General features: G+C 33.3%; 3 protein-coding genes across 4 annotated transcripts; 1 reads left to right on the top strand and 2 right to left on the bottom strand.

The window, feature by feature from the left end:
• On the top strand, window positions 7,287–9,876 carry LOC109343902 (28 kDa ribonucleoprotein, chloroplastic-like). Its single transcript, XM_019582419.1, has 4 exons — window positions 7,287–7,694; window positions 8,837–8,938; window positions 9,051–9,323; window positions 9,529–9,876. The coding sequence occupies exons 1-4, from the start codon at window positions 7,287–7,289 to the stop codon at window positions 9,586–9,588; spliced, it is 843 nt and encodes a 280-aa protein (XP_019437964.1). The 3' UTR covers window positions 9,589–9,876.
• Window positions 10,893–13,549, bottom strand: LOC109343901 (probable BOI-related E3 ubiquitin-protein ligase 2). Its single transcript, XM_019582418.1, has 4 exons — window positions 13,418–13,549; window positions 13,242–13,324; window positions 12,718–13,019; window positions 10,893–11,525 (listed from the first exon to the last, which is right to left on the bottom strand). The coding sequence occupies exons 1-4, from the start codon at window positions 13,477–13,479 to the stop codon at window positions 10,998–11,000; spliced, it is 975 nt and encodes a 324-aa protein (XP_019437963.1). The 5' UTR covers window positions 13,480–13,549; the 3' UTR covers window positions 10,893–10,997.
• Window positions 15,334–20,540, bottom strand: LOC109343900 (probable E3 ubiquitin-protein ligase RHG1A). Of its 2 annotated transcripts, XM_019582416.1 has the most exons (6): window positions 20,275–20,540; window positions 17,693–19,479; window positions 17,383–17,433; window positions 16,333–16,431; window positions 16,066–16,206; window positions 15,852–15,983 (listed from the first exon to the last, which is right to left on the bottom strand). In XM_019582416.1, exons 2-6 carry the CDS (start codon window positions 19,388–19,390, stop codon window positions 15,852–15,854), a joined length of 2,121 nt encoding a protein of 706 aa, XP_019437961.1. In that variant the 5' UTR covers window positions 19,391–19,479; window positions 20,275–20,540. The 2 variants fall into 2 exon arrangements, with proteins under 2 accessions (XP_019437962.1, XP_019437961.1); XM_019582417.1 differs by lacking the exon at window positions 20,275–20,540 and having other exon boundaries at window positions 15,334–15,983; window positions 17,693–19,390.

The raw sequence follows: 23,137 nt of genomic DNA, 5'->3' as shown, positions 1-23,137 counted from the left end.
TTTCGAGTATGAGATCCTCTTCATTATTTAATTAATGAAGGAATGATATTCGATCTAGTTATTACGAAAACAAAGATCATTAAACTACTCATATTTCGATATATATATAAAGCTACAAATATAGTTGCCACCTGATTTTCCACTAAAAAAGTAACCCTTTTGGCTGAATCAATTATGTCTGATATAAATTACTTTTTTGCTAAGTGATGCGTGAAGCTAAGAGTCCAGCTTAAATCAGTAGGTGAAATGAAAACTATTTTTTTCTTCTAATTTTCAATAACGAACGATGTACATATTCAATTGGAGAATGATTTAGGGACCGAACAAAACCTAGTACGAATATGGATAGGACTGCTACTTTATATATTGATACATATTTTTTTTAAAATATAGGATACAATATGTTTAGATATACATGTATAAAATAATAAAAATGTATAAAGTATGATAAAATTATATGTGTAAATTAAAATATCAAAAATGAAAAATATAATATAATAATTCATAAAATTGATAAAACATATCATATATATATATATATATATATATATATATATATTCTCCTCTCTTTTTTTAAATGTATCAGATACGCATTTTCATTTTTATTTTTTTTATACTCTACGAATACTATCATTTACGAATTTAAATGTACCCGTGTCATATACATGTCCGACACTGATATGTCTGGTATGTAAAAGTATTCGACGTATCTGTGTGCTGGGAGAGAACAAAACTAGTTTACTACACAAAAACACGGACTTATGGTCAATTTTTAAGTTTGCCTATAAAAAATATCAATTTTTGAATAAATGATAACTACTACTTGAATTCATCATGTAATAGCTAGGACCGCACCACTGTTGTCAAAAGTGGAATGAACGTCCTATTATGGCCCGGGCCTTCTTTAGTTGTTGGCTTTATTTACAGAACATGAGTGAAGCTGTTTTCACGTCCCACTCAAAAAGTAAAGGATACGCACCAAATTTTGGTAGATATAACTAAAAGAGCATGAGTACAATCATGTAAGACAAAGCGTACGCCCTAGTTTCAATGGACTATGGTGGAGAATATAGCTAGATCTGCATGGTATATTGATTTTAGTGTTACAAGTTTCAACGTCAAAAAATGTTAATAAACTTACGTAATCCATTTTTTGAATACAAGATTACCAATATACGTAGATACCAAACATCTTCATATGCATGAAATTTTATTTTCTCAAAAAGTTATCTTCCCTTGTTGTTAATTATTTCGTAGGTGCAACTTCCTTAAACAAACAAAAATTGTTCATGACATTTGAATTGGTGGTCGTTCTCAAATAAAAGACCGTATAAGACGAAAAATAAAGGATAAGAACATGCATGTATGTATACTCCTGGTACCATTTTTTTATCAGTAATGAACTTTATTAATAAAAGATTAAAAAATTATGAGAACAAGTGATACTCATATTCATAAAATATATATGATTAACAATGTAAGAGACAATTTGATAAATGTCACATCTATTCTATAAAAGAGTATTGAAAGTTATGATATGGGTTTAGGGTGGTATCATAAAGCCACTCACCTCCCAAAGGCCAACACTAAAATAAAGAACATTAGGCTTTAAAATATAGCTGGAAAAAGAACAAATTTTCCATTTACGTGGGGTGGAAGCTTTGCACCAGAGCGCAATATCCATCAAAAGCAGAAGCTGTGGGCATAACTAGCTACATTGTTCAGCTTAAAGAATGAATAACTTTGACTGCAAAAGAGCATATATATATATATATATATATATATTGGAGTGCCCAAAGTAAATGAACTAAGCCTTATGTATGAAAAATAAAAAGGAAGCAGTGATACAAAGTGGAAGGAAGCATGCCTAGATAAGAAGGCTGGTCATATACCCCACAAAGTGAAAGAAGAAAAAAGAAAAAAGAAAGTATAAAAACAGCTTTATGACCTAACAGAGTTTGTAGGGAAATTCCAATGCTCCTAAATATCTTAAGTAACTACTGAATATACAGTATGTATGTACAAGTAAAACGTATTTGTACTGAAGGATATGTTTTATTTTATGTAGTATAGATATAAAGTCATTTATAGCTTTTATTTTGGAGATTATATGGTCACATATCTGTGCACAGACCATACTTAGATTAGGTGAATACACATTTTATTGTGACTGATTTCTTTGAGATCAGGATACTCATCTCGAACAAGGTTATCAAAAACATGCTCCAAAGTGTTGAATCACACGATTCAACGCTTTTCATGGTAGAAGTCGTGTTGAAATGGATAGAAAGCGAATCAGTGGAACGCGTGATAGAGCGACATGTTGGAGCGTCCAATCATAAAATCGCTGCGGTTTTTTAGTTGAGGAAGACGACATTCATTTCAACTTCACTTCTGCAATTGCGGGTTTATTTTGACCCGGGTTTTGGCCCAACCCATTTTTAATCTTATTTTGATCTAATTTTAAGCCCAATCTGTTTTTAAAAAAACAAAAAAAAAACTCAACTCTTACATCTTCAATCACCTAAATTCAGAAACTCTTCACCTCTTTCTATGCAACCGCTACCACATGGGGTAACTTTTTATTTTATCAAAAATTCATTTACCCATTTCTATAAAAGTCATGTTACACTATTTCTTCTTTCATATCTTTTGCTCAAATCGTACAACAACATCAACAATAGGGTTGTGCTCTTTCATCCAAAATCTTTATGTTTCTTCCAAAAAATGTTACTACTCCTCCAACTCCCTATTTTCTATCTTTTCCCTCTGTTTTTTAAGTGAAGCTACATTTTGTGTTAGAATCTACCGCTTCTACAATCATATATGACACTCTAGCTCTAAGGTTGACTCTACGCTTTAACAACCTCTCTCTGCAGTACTAGAGAAAGAGAAGTATATGAGAAAACGAAATAAAAATAATATGATATGATATTTTTATCTTATGTTTGAGGGAGTAAAAGACTAGAATAGAATAGGCTGAATCAAATTGTTGTTTACAACCAAACCCCTTCAAGATCTTATCCACTTTCTACCTCAAGGGATTTGCCTCAAGAACTTCTTGGCAAGCCTGTTGAGCCCACAGTATCTGCTGAGCCCAGCCCAGAATCTAAGGCCCTTGAGCCCCATGCTACTATAGCTGGGTTATATATATATATATATATATATATATATATATATTCTCCTCTCTTTTTTTAAATGTATCAGATACGCATTTTCATTTTTATTTTTTTTATACTCTACGAATACTATCATTTACGAATTTAAATGTACCCGTGTCATATACATGTCCGACACTGATATGTCTGGTATGTAAAAGTATTCGACGTATCTGTGTGCTGGGAGAGAACAAAACTAGTTTACTACACAAAAACACGGACTTATGGTCAATTTTTAAGTTTGCCTATAAAAAATATCAATTTTTGAATAAATGATAACTACTACTTGAATTCATCATGTAATAGCTAGGACCGCACCACTGTTGTCAAAAGTGGAATGAACGTCCTATTATGGCCCGGGCCTTCTTTAGTTGTTGGCTTTATTTACAGAACATGAGTGAAGCTGTTTTCACGTCCCACTCAAAAAGTAAAGGATACGCACCAAATTTTGGTAGATATAACTAAAAGAGCATGAGTACAATCATGTAAGACAAAGCGTACGCCCTAGTTTCAATGGACTATGGTGGAGAATATAGCTAGATCTGCATGGTATATTGATTTTAGTGTTACAAGTTTCAACGTCAAAAAATGTTAATAAACTTACGTAATCCATTTTTTGAATACAAGATTACCAATATACGTAGATACCAAACATCTTCATATGCATGAAATTTTATTTTCTCAAAAAGTTATCTTCCCTTGTTGTTAATTATTTCGTAGGTGCAACTTCCTTAAACAAACAAAAATTGTTCATGACATTTGAATTGGTGGTCGTTCTCAAATAAAAGACCGTATAAGACGAAAAATAAAGGATAAGAACATGCATGTATGTATACTCCTGGTACCATTTTTTTATCAGTAATGAACTTTATTAATAAAAGATTAAAAAATTATGAGAACAAGTGATACTCATATTCATAAAATATATATGATTAACAATGTAAGAGACAATTTGATAAATGTCACATCTATTCTATAAAAGAGTATTGAAAGTTATGATATGGGTTTAGGGTGGTATCATAAAGCCACTCACCTCCCAAAGGCCAACACTAAAATAAAGAACATTAGGCTTTAAAATATAGCTGGAAAAAGAACAAATTTTCCATTTACGTGGGGTGGAAGCTTTGCACCAGAGCGCAATATCCATCAAAAGCAGAAGCTGTGGGCATAACTAGCTACATTGTTCAGCTTAAAGAATGAATAACTTTGACTGCAAAAGAGCATATATATATATATATATATATATATATTGGAGTGCCCAAAGTAAATGAACTAAGCCTTATGTATGAAAAATAAAAAGGAAGCAGTGATACAAAGTGGAAGGAAGCATGCCTAGATAAGAAGGCTGGTCATATACCCCACAAAGTGAAAGAAGAAAAAAGAAAAAAGAAAGTATAAAAACAGCTTTATGACCTAACAGAGTTTGTAGGGAAATTCCAATGCTCCTAAATATCTTAAGTAACTACTGAATATACAGTATGTATGTACAAGTAAAACGTATTTGTACTGAAGGATATGTTTTATTTTATGTAGTATAGATATAAAGTCATTTATAGCTTTTATTTTGGAGATTATATGGTCACATATCTGTGCACAGACCATACTTAGATTAGGTGAATACACATTTTATTGTGACTGATTTCTTTGAGATCAGGATACTCATCTCGAACAAGGTTATCAAAAACATGCTCCAAAGTGTTGAATCACACGATTCAACGCTTTTCATGGTAGAAGTCGTGTTGAAATGGATAGAAAGCGAATCAGTGGAACGCGTGATAGAGCGACATGTTGGAGCGTCCAATCATAAAATCGCTGCGGTTTTTTAGTTGAGGAAGACGACATTCATTTCAACTTCACTTCTGCAATTGCGGGTTTATTTTGACCCGGGTTTTGGCCCAACCCATTTTTAATCTTATTTTGATCTAATTTTAAGCCCAATCTGTTTTTAAAAAAACAAAAAAAAAACTCAACTCTTACATCTTCAATCACCTAAATTCAGAAACTCTTCACCTCTTTCTATGCAACCGCTACCACATGGGGTAACTTTTTATTTTATCAAAAATTCATTTACCCATTTCTATAAAAGTCATGTTACACTATTTCTTCTTTCATATCTTTTGCTCAAATCGTACAACAACATCAACAATAGGGTTGTGCTCTTTCATCCAAAATCTTTATGTTTCTTCCAAAAAATGTTACTACTCCTCCAACTCCCTATTTTCTATCTTTTCCCTCTGTTTTTTAAGTGAAGCTACATTTTGTGTTAGAATCTACCGCTTCTACAATCATATATGACACTCTAGCTCTAAGGTTGACTCTACGCTTTAACAACCTCTCTCTGCAGTACTAGAGAAAGAGAAGTATATGAGAAAACGAAATAAAAATAATATGATATGATATTTTTATCTTATGTTTGAGGGAGTAAAAGACTAGAATAGAATAGGCTGAATCAAATTGTTGTTTACAACCAAACCCCTTCAAGATCTTATCCACTTTCTACCTCAAGGGATTTGCCTCAAGAACTTCTTGGCAAGCCTGTTGAGCCCACAGTATCTGCTGAGCCCAGCCCAGAATCTAAGGCCCTTGAGCCCCATGCTACTATAGCTGGGTTCACTGATTGAAAGAAATTTAGCTGTTGTAGTTTGCATTTATGGGCTAAATAATTAGAGTGGTGATATGTTCTGGTGTGCTGAATAAAATATTGTGTCTGTAGGGCTTGATGAACTTTTTTTTCGTTATATTTCATGTTGGAAATGGATCCTTCACAAATTATTAGAAGAATTTGTGAAATTTTAAGCAGTTCATAAATTGTGCCTGACATTATGAAAGATGAATTTGGAATATATAGTTGAAACTGAGCCGAAGAATATAAGACTACTTTTGTTAATTATGACTTTAACAAAACCATAATCTGCCACAAAAGTCAAACATGGTTTTAATTTTAATGTAAATTACAGATTTCACATGTAAGATATCATGTTCCTGTATTAATAAATTTGGAGGATTGAAAGATTGTAAAATAAAAAGAGGATTGAGAAATAGCTTCCGATTAAGGTTACATTTCACATTACACACCACTTATTTCTAACATATTATTGCCTATATGGAAAACTACAAATTGAAACAATATCAATAAGAGGCCTTGCAATGTAGCTAGACAAAGATAATTTTTAAAATAAGTTATATAAATTAGTTTAGTTCTCAGTTACTTCAACAAAAATTTGTTCCTTACAATAAACAAAACTATCCTTCTTTTTTACCCATTTTATGCCTCAAAATACACTTCGTAAATATTTGAATAATTTAATCATCTCAAACCTATAAGACATAATCAACTCATCTTATTTCATGCGAGTGAAAACAACTCAAGTTAGATTAATCCGCGACCTATGCAACATAAATTAGCTTGAATATTGGCTGTTTGCATAAAATTAAAATCTAAATCTTACTCATTTAAAAATTTAGTATGATCTATAAGGTTATTTAAAAGTGTTAATAAGACCTTAAACCAACTAATAACTATATTTTTAAACAAGACTATGAAAATAATTTGAATAAGTGGGATAAGAATCTCATATCTTTAATAATGTCTCATTATTTATTTTGGATCAATCATATATCATCACTAAATATATTTTTTTAAACAAAAATTAACATTTCAGATCGACTAAAAACTGAGAACGGGACACTATCGGAAACAACCTATCTATGCTGGAAATGGATCCTCTCCAGTACTGGAGAGTCCAGTGCTGGATAGGATGATGACATGTGGCCAATTTTTTTTTTTAACGACTACGATTACATGTTATTTTTTATTAAAAATAAATAAAAACTCTTTAAAAAATTTTCAACCTCATATTTCAGTACTGGTTTCTCCAGTACTGGAGAGGAGTTGAACTCATCCATGCTAGTCCAATGAGCAACTTTTTCCACCAATACTCACTCATTGATATCTCTCCTATATCACATTGAAGTGGACACAATCTAGCCACATCAGCTTAAGCACCATACACAATCTCACCACATCTAACTAAGTAACACCATCACCAACACTTGTACTCTTAAACCACCAACCACCAACCACCACTTCACCACCACTTCACCACCACCACCACCACCACCACCACCATGGCTGCATCCATAGCATCTTCCTTCTTTTCTTCATCCATCACCACTCTCAAATGCCTCCGTTCTAAGAACTTCTCCATAGACCCTCCTCTACTAACAACATCCACAAACCGAACCATGTTACCATCTTTGTCACTATCTTACATAGTAGAACCTTTGTCCATTGGTACCATGTCACAGAAGCTGTGGTTGCCTAGAATTTCTGCTGCTGTTGCAGAACAAGAACTGGTTGTGGATGCTGAAGAGAAGGTGGAGGAGAATGAAATGGGAGAGGAAGCAGTGGTAGCAGAAGAAGACACTGAAAACTCTATAAGCACTAAACTATATTTTGGGAATTTGCCTTATAGTGTGGATAGTGCACAACTTGCAGGGTTAATTCAGGACTATGGCAGCGCAGAACTAATTGAGGTATTTATGTAGCTCACACACACATATATATATTTAGTATAGTGGGGTAAGATCACGCTAAATTCTCGTATGACCAAAAAAGTTAAGAGTTTGATTCCTAGCAGCAACACTTGTTAGGAAAGTAGTCGTGCCCCTAGAAAGATTAGTTTCTTACCTATATATGAGGAGATACCCTTGATAATACCCAAAAAAAATCCAATGCATAACTTTTTTTGTTTACTGTTATATAATTATGTATTATGGTATCATTATAAAATTTTACTATCTCAAAGTTATGATTGGTTGATGACATAAAAATCTTTAAATTGAGATGCATCAAAGTTTAAACTATATATACTGCCAACATGATCTATATGCATCAATTAAGTAGCTTGGGTCCATTAGAACTAGAAATTGTATGGTAAGCTCATTTGATTTAAAATACTGCAATAATGCACCAACATCTATTGGTCCAAGTGCAAAGAGCTGCATTAAACAAGCTTTTGGGTATGAGTTTTGTGTATGGGGAAAAGAGCTCGGTTTGTCTTTTTTTCTAGTAAGCTTTCTTTGCAGAAGTTCTACTACCTTGAACTCATGGCTGCACATATGCATGATTATGTAATGATTTTGAGTGGGAATACAAATGAATAGTGTACTAGCACAATAATATGCAACTCATGGAGGGATTTTCATATGGGTATTACAAATTAGTTGATAAGCATTGGTAAATAAGTCTCACATCGCCTACTTCATTGTCTCAGCAATGAATTAAATACTTGTTGGGCTATTCCCCTCATTACCAAATTGTTTTGAGATAAAACATTAATATAGTATTAGGGTTGGAACCCAACTTTTTTCCGAGTGGGCAAGAAGATATCTTTTAGTCATGGCTCAAATGTAAACATTCGCCTGGTCGGACAAGCTTTTATGTTTGGGGCATGTTGGAAAGTAAATCCCACTTCACCAACCTCGTTGTCTCTAGAATGGTTTAAACATATCAAAAGGATAAAATTTCTCCAAATTGCCACTTGACAAGGCAATTCTTTGTCAGCTATAAATTATTAAATCCCTCAAACTTTGATGTAATCCAAATTGCATTTTACAATTATACCGTTGATGCATTCCCTAATTTGGTAACTTTAATTATGTACATATATCTTTAGGTTCTTTACGACAGGGGCACTGGAAAAAGCAGAGGCTTTGCATTTGTGACAATGACTTGTATTGAAGACTGTAATACAGTAATTGAAAATCTTGATGGAAAGGTAAGAACCACTATCTTCTTTCCCTTGTCCAGTAGTTGTTCTCATCATATGATCATTATTGTGTGCTGCTCAAATGATTTTGCATGCTAAAGTTTGTAAATGAATTTCTCAGGAGTTCATGGGCCGAACATTGCGGGTGAACTTCTCCGACAAACCGAAACCAAAACTACCGTTGTACCCTGAAACTGAACACAAGCTTTTTGTTGGGAACTTGTCATGGTCAGCAACTTCTGAGAGTCTGATACAAGCCTTCCAAGAATATGGAAATGTGGTTGGGGCTAGGGTTTTATATGATGGCGAAACTGGAAGGTCGCGAGGTTACGGCTTCGTTTGCTATTCAACAAGAGCAGAAATGGAATCTGCCCTTGCATCCTTGGATAATGTGGTATTTAACTCATCATCTTTTCGCTCTTATACTCGATGTGCATCGTTTATACGCTCTATTCTCTATTCAATGTGTTCTTTATTCTGGGTGGGAGTTAACTTGAAACTCACTAAATAGGAAAGAGAGTACAAAAGAATGTGTTGCTACATTGCTCCTGTGTAATTAGGAAATTATGATTTTGTTAACTCTTCTTTACACACTTCAGGAACTAGAAGGACGGGCAATGCGTGTAAGCTTGGCTGAAGGAAAACGCTCACAGGGTTAATAGAAACTTGGGAGGTTCTAAGATACAGAAATGGTGCCAAAGAAATGAGAACCAAATACCTGTATACCTATCATGATACACTTGCTTCAGTTTGCTGAGGAAATCTTTTTCATTCCTTGTTGTCTATAAATTGCTGCTATATTTTCTGTTAACATCTTTGCTAATGCTAACATTGATTATATGTCACTTTCTTTCTCACTAATGTCATATACTGTGTCATGTAATCTACTCCATTGTAACATTTGCCATGAAATATTCAGCACCATGGAGATGTAAAGTTTCCTAGCATAGTGATATGAGCAACTTCATAACATTTGCTGCATTTTTACCCATTTAAGATCTTCACTTTCTAGTTATTAAGGATTGGCCTAAGCATCTGTGCTGCTAACTGCTAAGGCCTTTGACTCACATGCTATTACAATTGCTGGTTTCACTGATTCAAACACATTTAGTTATTGTCATGGGCAGAGCCAGGATTTCAGACCAAGAGAAAATAACATATCTTATCATAAATAAAGAAAATTTTAACTATCACATGCATACTTTACATTTGTCATGTAATGTCGAGCTCCTTTAACTTTGAGATGTAGATTAGGGACTAATTTTCTTTTAGGTGCTGTTCTATTTTATCCACTCTAATTTACATAAGTTGCTATTCATAAAGTAAAGACCAAGAAGTACATATGTATTGATACAAACTAATTAAGTATTTATAATATTCTGTAACTTGCGAATTTTTTTAAAAGATAGAAAATTGATTGTATGGAGAATAAGGTGGTGTCTTCATAGTTTATTTGAACTTTCACATATTACTTTTTTTGGGTACATACTTTCACATATTACTAATACATAATATTATATTATTTTCCATAAGCAATATTATTCAGATAAATTTATCTTTTTGAAGTTTTATATCTCATTGCTAGTGGCCTGCTGTAAATTATCGTAGGGTTTGCACTGTTGATGAGTAAGCTTTTTAATTTTTTATATATAGGATTGGGATTTTGATTTTTCTTCTTTTCTTCACCTCTCAGAATGAATAGGGTCCTTCACTTAACTGAAGTAGCAGCAATATAGTATAAATTATTAACAAGCCCCTTTCTTTTTCATGCTTAGTGCAATCTCAAAAGGTAGAGAAACAACTCTTCCCCCTGTATGAAAAAGGTTCATAATATGGATGCCATTTGTACATTATTATTGTTATAACTATTATATAAGACTTTCCTTAAAATGAATCCCAGTACACAGTACAAACAACAAACTCATTATACAGTCAATGGAGCAAAACCTGATAACTAATTAACTACTATTAACTATGAGCTGAATAAAACAATAATCAGCAACAATAGGTCAAACATAATTTTAATGTAAAATTAGAGGTTTCACATGTAAGATATCCTGTTACTGGGTTACATATAGACCTCCATGCCAATAAATTTAGAGGATTGACATAGAGGACAAAAACTAAGCTTACTTTCACAATCTTTACAGAGGCAGAGATGCTTGCATGGTAATAAAAGCATGGTCACTTCATTGACTCTGCATGCCTTACATTTCATCGTCTCCTTCATATCGTTGTTTCCTTTCGTGAGCAAATGAAAATCAATGGTTCGGCCATTGATGCATGAAGCTGTATCATCAACCTCACTGTCACCACACCCTTCTTTAATGTCTCTGCTTTGGGCATATACTTGTTGAAGGTTAAACTTCAGAGTAGCAATCATATTCTCATTGTATCTGGCTCGCTGTTGCCATGCATCTGCTTCAAGAGCCAACTGCTCAACTCGCTCCTCAAGTTCAGTGTTCCTCCTATTGATGCCTTCAACCTCAGCTTCTTTCTCACGAAGTTTTTGAAGGACTCTGTCTTCAATGATTGAAATGCTCTGAAGTTGTGTTGTCTGAACCTTCTCCATAATTGTTTTCCTCAATTGTTCACCCTATCAGAAAGGGAACGTTTATTATACTCAAAATCTTCAGATTAGACATAGTAATTTTTCTCAAGATCTTCATTGCTAACAAGAAAAGCACTTTATTGACAGAGCCATGGCGCAGAAAAAAGGGATGCCAATGAAGCTTTATCTAATCATTACTAGTCCAATAACAGCAAGAAACAATGAAAAGGCAGATAACTTTCCAGAATTCCAAGTAAAATAATATTCTGAATCCTCACATGCAAGCTACACAAATTTCCAACAGGAATTAACCTTAGTAGTCATTCTACATTTTATAAAACATCATTAGAACACTCACTGTCCATTCAACCAAAAGACACTACCAGAAAGTTTGGAACAGGATGAACAAAAATGGTCTGTTTCCTAACCATGACCTATAGTAAGAAAAGGGTCAGTCAGAAGCTAATAAAATGGCTTGATCTCATCCTTTAAGTCGTCTAAGCTAACTAGTTAAATAGGTTATTTGAAATGCCAAATATGCAAGCCTTGAACCACCTGTCAATAATAAACAGAAACAAACTCCATTTTGGAAAGAAGCTCTGATGACAAACCATTCACCTATGACTCTCAATAACAATGACGCAAATCAGGATGAAAATGAAAGTTAATAAAAATTGAAGAGCGAAACAGAGAAAATATCATAAAAGATCTTATTTGAGGTGTCAAAATCAAAGAATGAATGCATTCTTTCTTCTCTCTTTTTGTGTGATGGTAGTTCAGCTATGTAATGAGAATTGAGAGAAAAAAAGTATTCTAATAAGGTTCCATATCACATTACATATCACTTTAATATCTATTTGGTGAGAACATTGATGCAGAGAACTGAAAGTTCAAACAATATCAGTAAGAGCTAAGAACCCTAGCAAAGTAGACACACAATTTTTAAAAATCATATAAATTAGTTTCATTCTCAGTTCTTCACTAAGAATATGTTCCTTTACATTAAACAAGGTTACAAGGGTATATAAAATATCCTTCTTTTTTACTCCCTTTCTTCTATTCATTTTTGTCCATCTCAATGCACTTTGTACATACTTGAGTAATTTGATAATCACAGAACACTAACTCGATAATAAATAAATTTAGCAAGCATATGTTTATACATAGCAAAATAATCAAAATAGCTGCTATCAATAGAGCTGCTTCACTCTAACTAGACATGAAAAGTTGAACTAACCTGGACTCTGAGAAATCTATCAATCTCCGCATCCTGCTGCAGTAACTCACGATCAATACTGCTGCCAAGAAGCGACAACAAAGCCGAGTCTCCAGCAGAAGACTTGCGGGTATTGTCGAGTGACAAACCCAATCCAGTGGATACAGATTGAGGTTGCATAAAATCAACACAAGATATCTGAGAATTGTTCTCCAGAAAATCCTGTTCTATCAGTCTTTTTCTCTCAGGCTCCACACCATAATTCCATTTCAAATCAGCACCACCATCACTGCCATCAGATGGAGCAAGCCCAACAACATGAACTACAAAAACACCATACACAATATAAACTCAACTTAGAAACAATCAATTGCAGTTTAAAAGGAACCCCAAAATTATTATTAAAAAAAAGAACATTTTTTTAAAATTTGAATGCAAGATTGGCATGAAACCTAGTTGGGGCAATTAGCTTCCAATTTTGAGAAGTAAAGAAAAGTAACTAAAACAAAACACAGAAAACAAAGAAATTGAAGGATTGAACATACAAGGATGATGGTGGAAATCATTGGGGTTGAAATATGAGAGAGGCTGCGGCATCTGATCGTCAAAATCAATTGAATGTATATGTCTGCAGAAGAAAAATTGAACTTTTAGGTTAAAGGTTTTAGAAATTGGAATGAGTAAATAAAATAGGAATAGAATTGGGATTATAATTGATTACCTCAAAGAATTTGATGGTTGTGGTTGATGGTGTCGTTGGAAGTGGTGTTCGGGAAGAGCCATTTGAAATGGATCAACGCAACGCAACGCAAACACGAAACAAATAGGGGCACCGATGCACAAATTTCCTTTTTTGAGGGCATTTCTTTTTTATTTCAATTTGACCCCTCCCGGTTTAAGTTGCTAACAATTTTGAAATTTAAGAAAATAAAGGGATGCAATATAGAAAAGAAAGTAGAGTAAGGAGGATTTTATTTTTTAATTTCCATGATATATCGAGTAGAAAGTGAGATGCACATAAAATCAAGTGCAACATAAGAGATGATTAAAAATAAATGCAATGGTGGTAATAAGATTATCCGATCGGTCCGATTGTTGGTCGAACTTGAAAATAATTTTGTTTTATAATCTTAACTAAATGAGAGATTTGATTACTTTTAACCAAAAAAATTACAGTCTGACCGTGTTAAATAACCTGTGAAATGAATTTGATAATTCATTTAAAAAAGAGAAACACCACACTAATATTTTCTTTTATTTACTTTAATATAATTATACATATTATAAAAAAAATTATACATGATTACTAGTTATATACAGTTTTGCATTTATATATAGAGTAAATTACACTGACATTCCCTGAGTTTTAGTGAAATTACACAAACCACCTCTCACTTTTCTACACTTACACAAACCTCCCCTAATTTTATACTTTCATTGCACTAATCATCCCTGTATAAGAAATAAATGTAATTTTTTAAACAAAAAATGTGATAAATGCAATTAAGTTAAACAAAACATGATATATTGCGTAGACAAGTCTAAATAATATACAAATCAATATATCTTTATTATTTTTGGTTCGTTATGCTACATTATAAGAGTGATTTAAACAATATTTCTTTATAATTGTTGGTGCATTTTGTAACATAAAAATAAAAAGATACATTGATTTGTATATTATTTAGACTTGTCTACACAATATATCATGTTTTGTTTAACTTAATTGTATTTATCACATTTTTTGTTTAAAATATTACACTTATTTCTTATACAGGGTGGTCAGTGTAATGAAAGTACAAAACTAGGGGAGGTTTGTGTAAGTTTAGAAAAGTTGGGGTGGTTTGTGTAATTTCACTAAAACTCAGGGGATATCAGTATAATTTACTCTTATATATAACATCATTTGATCCGATCGAACAGTTTAATACTTTAACCGATTAAACCTAATACCATATATTTTATGTTTCAATATGCCACTCAATTTTTATACTATTAGATATAAGTCATGGTTGAATATAGAGTGACAAGGGGTAGTTGTAGATCTACCAAAAACTCTTCAAATACATAATACTCCTCCTTGGATGTTCATTACTAGAAAAAGTCATAGGGGCCAAAAACAAGGAAAGAAAAAGAGTAGATCAATCTTTCAATATACACTTAGAAAAGTATAGCTAGCTAAAAACCTTCCATGGAAAACCCAGTCAGACTAAACTATGGCTAATGAAAAAAGAGTAAGGAAGTCCAATCTTGTGCTCTAGTTGCTTAAAAGTTGTAGTCTGTAATAATGACTTAATAACTTCCCTGAAGAAATTCTCTAGATTCAGACTTTACATTGGATTTGTTCATAAATTAAACAAATGTATCTTTGTTTATAATGATTCTCATAATAACGTTGCCCCATAATTTGTCAATACACTCATTTTGCTGATGCAGCAGTAATCTTTCCCATCTCATTCGTTTAGAGAAGAATTATTTTTTTTTAAAAAACTCAGCATTGAACTAGGAATGAATTGGATCATATTACTGAATTTATTTGGTTTAAGTTGAAAAATCACACTAAACCAAGCAAATAGTAAATCCAATATACCCATGATTTTTACTTTTGAACAAATATGCTAGTATGGGCATGAACTTAAGGACAATGAGCATGTAGAAAAATTCATAGATGTAAGCCAAGTAATCATTGGCTTAGATAAATAAACAAAATGATAACAATAAATTCTGGGAAGGGGAGAGGAGGCCTTAGTCAGAACCAGCTACAGTTTAAGAACAATTTACTAAACTACATATATAAAAGGTAGAGTAAAACGTTATTCGGGTCCTTAAAAGGTTTGCAATCAACCAACTTAGTTTCTCAAAGATTATGCCAACCAACTGAAAGAGTCAAATGTGCACCACGTTCGACCATAGGCCCACATGGAACGCATACAAAATGCCACAAGACACATTTGGAATGTAACGTTAGTCTTAGAGACGAACGTGGTGCTCATTTCGATTTTTGAAGAACATAATTGATAGACATAATCTATGAGGAACTAAGTTGGTTAGCTGTGAATCTTCCATAAAGACGAGGATTCTGCCTCAACTAACCAGAATTTCTTGGCTAATTGAGTGCCATTTTCTTCATATAACATTTGCATGAGAGTCAAAACTCATGTTGCCAAGCCCGTTGTCTTACAAACCGGGCACAAATTCTTATGCATTAGCCACTGTTTAATACAGTTGCTATGGAAATCGTGCCTGCAATTGAGTGTCCCAATATCATCTCCATCAACATAATTTTCCTGCAAAGAACACGATTCAAGACATAAGGCCCATGTGTACATGCATGTAAGGGTCATAGAGAATTCAGCTAGTGAGGTTTACCTGACAAACACAACAGGGTTCTGCATCTATCTCAGATCCTGTTTCAGCAACATACTTCTTGTGCTTCAAAAGTTTCAATATGGTTTCCTCACTCAATCCAGTACTCACATTTCCAATGCGCTCTTCTAAAGCCAATAACTCCTAGTAGTCATAAATGTAACATCATAAGAAACTCTAAAATGAAACAAGAAACATATACTTGAAATATAACCGTCGAATAAAATGATACCAACAAGTATATTGCCCAAAATTATGATGAGTTGTTACCTCATAAGACATGTTATCTACATCAAGTCGCATATCCCGATGCCTATCATGAATATCAGCCATCCCAGAAAGTACTGATTGGTCAAGGATCATAACATCCTGCAGCAAATTGAAAGCAAAAGTCTTAATCAAATCAACAAGCATATGAAGTCAAATAGTAAACAGGCAACCTAAATGTGATTATGAATAAATAAAGATTAGTATATTTGGCTAACTTCAAATTCTATTTTTTCATTTTAAACTTGAGGAAAGTTAGAAATTTCAAGTCGAAAACCACAGAAAGTTAGAACTTTCAGTTTCTAAAGACCAATTGAAAACCACAGAAAGTTAGAACTTTCAGGTCCACCCAAAGCTATTCACATCTGGGAATGGATGCAAGGAAACAAGGTTTAGTCCACTCCCGAACACATTTACAAAAGTAAACTAAAAGCTACGCCCTTTATTGTTTTTTCTGGAAATTTAACTCCCCACTTTGTCATCCACAGGGCTTAGAAGTGACCTTAACATCAGCTCAAACATTAGTTGAACACCCAAAAATTAAAATCTCTTGGATTAGATTCTACCACACAAATTTAGAAGACATGAATATGACAGGACATATGTTCAAGGCATTACCGACTCCAAGAATTATTTAAGTGATAATAGGTCTTCAAATTCTTGATAAACTTCAAATTACAATTAGTGATATAGATTTACACACTTAAAGTGCCATATAACTCTAACCTCTATGATGCAGGACAATTACCTCAAAAAATAAGGCATCGGGTTCTTATTAAGTATTGCCCTCTGGTCTATATGTTTGTTTGACAGGTGAACAGAATATACCTTTCTGAGTGTACATCCAAACAGAATTACAAATAAATCAACATTATTTACACAACCTTTAAGGATGCTAAACATCCACAAGTAATCATAATATCTTTGCATTAGAGCTGATTCAGGATTGACACCATTATGACACTACTAATAAATCAGAAAAGGAAAGGCAAAAATAGCTTTACTCAACATCTGTACGTTGTTAACATACATCATTAGTTTTGAATAACTAACCTCAAATCGCAGATTCCCACCCCTGCGCATAAGACCCAAAACATTGCGGAGCTGCACCGAAGACAAAAGGTCATTTTGAAGAGAACAATTGTTCATGAAAGGAAATGAGATAATGCAACTTTCCAGGTAAACTCAAATGGGGCATTACTCTCACAAGCGAATAGGTTGTTTCCAGGATTTGAACCCATGACCTCCAGGTCACAAGGCAAGCAACCTTAATGTTCCGCAGAGGCTCACTCTCTAAGCTATCAACTTCCATTGTCCAACTAAAATGATTATGGAATAAGAGACAAGACAGATGCATACATACCTCAGATACAATTCTACTACTTCCTTCACTTGCAACAGCCAAAGTTCGTAATGAATGGGGTATTCCAAGGTCACTATCACCTTGCCTCTCCAACCACAAAGCTGATCTTGGGTGTGCCCCCGATGACAAAGCCCTCGATTCAGATGCAGAAGGACCAGATTGCAAGGAAGAGTGATTATTGCTAGGACCTCCAGTAGCCTCGGAACCAGGCGGAAACAAGGATCGGCGGACATATTCCGCTAATCTTCGGGGATGCTCTGAAGGATTAGGACGAGAAGCCCAGGTTGAGGCAGATGATGGATTGGTAGCTGCATTCAATGCAGTTCGCGAAGAAGAAGCAACATTTCCTGGAATACTTAAGTTTGCACTACTTGAACCTCTAATTGCTGGATTTTGAACCAAATTTCTTAAATTAGATGCAGGTACAAATACTGGGTGTTCTAAAGTATTTCTAGACATACTTCCTGAGCTTGCACCCTCTTGTGGTAAATTATCCCTATCTGGACATATAATTGAGTTTAATGATTGGATGCTTCTTGAACTAGAACCACCACTCCATCTATATGATTGCCTATTTCTTGGCAACGCGGGAACATGGATTATAGGTGGCTGGCTTGTAGGAATCATATTATCAATTGGCGGTGCTGATCTCAAGTTCGAAGAATTATCAACAGGATGAAACCTTTGTGGCGTCGAAGAGAATGAAAAAGCACCAGAATGCCTAATCACACTCCCAGTTGAGAATGCAGTGGGGGGAGTGGAACTTTGTGGGTTTGAAGGATTTATCCTCAAACGAAAATTCCGGTACAAGCTCTCCGAGTTTCCTGCAACATTTGAATTAGGAATACTTTCAGAGGCTTCATCCCCTATGCCTAGGCCAAGTCTTGCGTTTAGTTGTTCTGCTGAAATAGCTCTGCTTAAACTGCTCCGAGCATTGTCCTGGGTGGGAAGAGGATGCCAAGCACTACCATCACCATGCTGTGTGTAGCTAGAACTTCCACTATCTGAAGATTGACCATCACTTCCTTCGACGGCCTTTCTTTTACAAGGTACACGGCGAGTGTCTAGAGAACAACCTGGCCTGCCATCAGTATCTTCTACCAAGAAGCCGTTATTTTCGGTAGGAATTAGGAAAGAACCGGAACCAATACTAGGTGGGGTATGTTCATTTACTGATCGGCTAGACTTGTGCAAGTTATGGTGATCCAGCTGTTGACTATTATCACTGCCACTGTCTGCTATACCTGAATTTAAGTTGAGATTCTCGGAAATTGGATGAGAATTGGAGCTATGCATATGTGTGGGACCTGTAATGATGTTATCCAGCAAAAGAGCATTGGTTGGTTCAAGGCATCTTTCTTCTAGTCTTGGACCAGATAATACGCCAACATTGATTGATGACGACCATTGAAGTTCTCTATTCTGTTCATTATTGTTAATCTCATTCGCTGTATTACCGGAACTTGGCTCACCAAAGCTCCATCCACTCAAATTTTGCCATTCATGATTTATAGAATTCACATAAACTGAGTTAATATCACTCGGAGAAAGCATGTATTCAGGTATTTGGTTTTCAGCATTACTCCGCACATTATTCCAGCAAGTCTGCTGATCCATAGTAGGATTACTTGATGTAGATCCGCAATCAAATTCAAAGGTTTCAGGCATGGAACCAACTGCACCTCTCTGTCCTTGCATTGAGGGAACCTGACTTTCCCTACTGAGTAAAGTTAAATATATGAAAGGAATTCTTCCGTAAAGCAGCAAGCCATATACCGAATTGCAGCCTGCTCAACAAAACCAGAAAATGCTCATTAGTAATTAGGTATTGAAAATGAATGTCATAAAAAATCCTTTATTACTATAAGTGACATCGAATATTGATCTCGATGTTCTCATGCTCAACATGATGATGAGATGAATGCAACTAACACAAACAGCTAAGTACTCCTCCACCTGAGATGCAATCTGTACATGCTTCACTACAATGTCATATATGAGCAAAAGGCAGCTTCCAAATTATGCAACAAAATTATCGACCGAACATCCTTTAACACATGAAAGTCAATATGGAACTAAAGATAGGGTTAAAAATGCTTCTTCCTGTGCCGTAAGCTTATGAGCTGGTCAGCTGGCACATAGAACAAGTATGCACTACCCAAATCACAATCACCACAATTCAAACCCCTTTCATCAACTAAAAAAAGCATACAAATCCCACTAATGCAGCATTGGCAATTGATTGACCCACTAGACGAAAATACATAGCTCAACATTAAAGTTAGCTCCTTTTTTACAAAAGGATAATCAAAACTGAAACCCAAAAAAAAATCAAATTTTTAATAAGATCACCTCCCACATTAACAAAACTAAGTTGGGTTCAGATCAAAGGGATTCAAGAAGCAATAAAAAAAGCAGCATAACTCAACAACCAACCATTCCAATAATCCATAAAAAATAAACAAATAAATGAAAATTGAAAGTACATAAATTTCTAAATCGTGGCAAATGAAATCCCCAAGTGGTCTCAGAATAGAAGTGAATGAAAAAAATGAAACATAGGTAAAGTAGAAGAAACTTACAGATGAAAGGAAAAAAAGGCGATCTAATTGAAAAACAAGAAGAGTGAGTCAGAGAATAAAATAGAGATTAGAGAATGAAAACAGAAGCAATCATGTTGATTATGGTTTATATTTGATTAATTGTTCTCTTTTCCTTTTGTGAGGAGAAAACAAAGGAAGTAAGAAAAGGGTGAGAGAACAGAGAAGAAACAACAAGGAAATGAATGAAAGAGGTTGGGTGTGGTGATGGAAGATATCAAAATCAGATACATAAAACCAAAATAACAACAAACAAGACCGAAATAATAAAACGTACGTAAAAAGGATAGATAGTAATGTTTAATTTACGAGACAAAACATTAGACACTTGTTACATTTTTTGACCCCATGTATTGTTCTTTCTTTTGAATTTCCTATGTAAGAATAAAAAACAAATTATATTAGATTTTCAAAAGGAAATCAAATTACATTTATATAATCTAAAATAAATTGCCTTTGTTATTTATATAGTTTTAAGAACAAAGAAATTGATTTGGGGTAGTTATTCTATCAGTATTACAATATATCGAATGAACAAATCAGATCTCGTGTATGCCCTAGTGTGATAAATTGATTATTCTAAAGGCTTAATAGAATATTTGGAACACTTACAATGTGAGCATCTTGACTTTCACATTTGAGAATGTTATAGTTGAAATTTCGTCTCATGCAAAATATTTCTCATAGTTAAATGAACTACTGTCGTAGTTTTCACTTTTGAGAATGTTAGAGTTAGAATTCTCACGTAACTAAACATTCAAAGTACACATACGTTAATAACATCTCACTTGTACATACATGTTTAAGTTGTTTGTAAAATTTAGTAACTCTGAAATGAACATTTTTTATATTAAAGAATGTATTTGTCCATGATAAAACAATTATCATGACAGGTCAAAAAGATATATGGGGCAATTACTATTTAATTCTTGTATATTCACTTTCAAGATTAATATAGTCCAAAATTTTACTTATATAGACATCTAGGTAATGTGTTCCTCGTATATAATCTCAATATTTACTCTCAAGATCGTTAGAGTTGAAATTTCCTATAACGAGGATAATCAAAACACGTAACCATCGCCTACAAATCATCTATACAAACATATCCAAAATGTTTGGATAACTCCATAATTTCGAAACCTAAATATTATTATATGTTTTGTTGAGACTGACTTGGACATTTTCCGTATATATTCACTCTATGACATTTCATAGATTAAAAGTAGATACCATAAATCGGATATAAAATTATCAGACAATATACAAATTAGTTCTTGAAATGGACCATAGTATTCCTAAAATTTATTATAAAAATAAATAATTTAATGATCATTTAATTTTACAAGCTTTTCCATTTCAAATACAAAGTGTATCTATATAAAATTTTAAAAACCAATTTAAGATTAATCTATGGTTCATATATTAGCAATCAACCAAACAAGAAGATGCCTTGTTTGGTTGTTTCCTTGAATGAGAAATGTGAGATATTTGTCTTTTATCTTTTCTAATTTTTTCAAACAAGTTGATCACCTTCTTCCCTAACAACATTAGTGCCCTCACCCTTCTTTGTATTTGTTATCATTTAATCATACTATGGGTTCACTCGTCTCCCTTATCCCTTACCCTCTCATATCATTCATGATTACATCCCTTTTTTTTCATGTGTCTCAATTGCATGCTTTTTGTATAGTTCAAAGTTTTTTTAAATAAATATATTTTTATGAGTAGGAAAAGTTCATAATATAACATCTCTATTTGTTTTACTAATAAAGTGTTGATCAATAAGTGGCCCCTAGATTGCAAAATATTAAATGATCAATGGTTCGATTCTAGTGAGCGATCACGTATTGTGAAATGAATTAATTCCTTATCTATAGGGTAAGAATATACTCTTGCTAATACCATTTTTTTCGCTCTTCTAATAGAGATTCTTTTCACATGCAAAACACAAAAACATGCCATACTCAAATTAAAACAATTATATATTATTCGAACAATTACTGAATCAGACTTTTCTATTTAATTTATATTTAAAATTATTAATAAGTACTTTGCATATACTTTAAAAACTTAATTATTATTTTTTGATGAAAAATACATCATTTAATATATCCAAAGTTGAAAATTTAATTTTCTAGGCAAACTTTTTATTTTGGATTTCATCCCTTTCAAAAAATAAAAATGAAGTACACTTGGTTTCTGTTATAGTATTTAAGGTCCATAAAGAAAACATATGTAAGGCCCACACGTGGATTTAAGGTCCATAAAAGTACACATGTTTCCTGTTTTTTACTTTGGTTCTATCCTCATGCTACTATAGTACTATTGGACATTATTTTGTTGGGAATATATACTATGGCATAAACAGTAAGAAATTGCTAAATATAAAACATAGAAGAGTGGTCAAATTTTCTGTCAGTTTTAGTAGAATTTTACCAAATAATAATGTTCTTGGTGTGGGGGTTGATGAGGACTAGTATTTTTGGATATTAGGGAAACAACCAATTTATCCATCAAGTTTTAGTGATGCTACTACATGTGATTATATATTTACTGTCAGGTAAATATTTATATATAACCAATACATTATTTATCATTTGTTTGTATTATTTTTTAAAAGAATTAATGATGATATAATAACAATATATAAAATGCATAAGTATATATATATATTTATATTATGTGAATATTCTATTATTCTTGTAATCTTGTACTTAATGATCTTTGTGCTTCCTTTTCCCATTTCTTCTTCCCTAACCCTCCCAAAAGGAGATTTTATCTCACTCCACTACATGATTTTTTTTCCTTATATTATTTTTCTATGAGCCCATTTGGTTTTGGA

Source organism: Lupinus angustifolius, chromosome LG03 (genome assembly GCF_001865875.1).
Source record: "Lupinus angustifolius cultivar Tanjil chromosome LG03, LupAngTanjil_v1.0, whole genome shotgun sequence".
Classification (NCBI taxonomy): Eukaryota; Viridiplantae; Streptophyta; class Magnoliopsida; order Fabales; family Fabaceae; genus Lupinus; species Lupinus angustifolius.
Note: the sequence above shows the minus strand (reverse complement) of the source record. Positions and strands in the feature narration are given on the sequence as shown.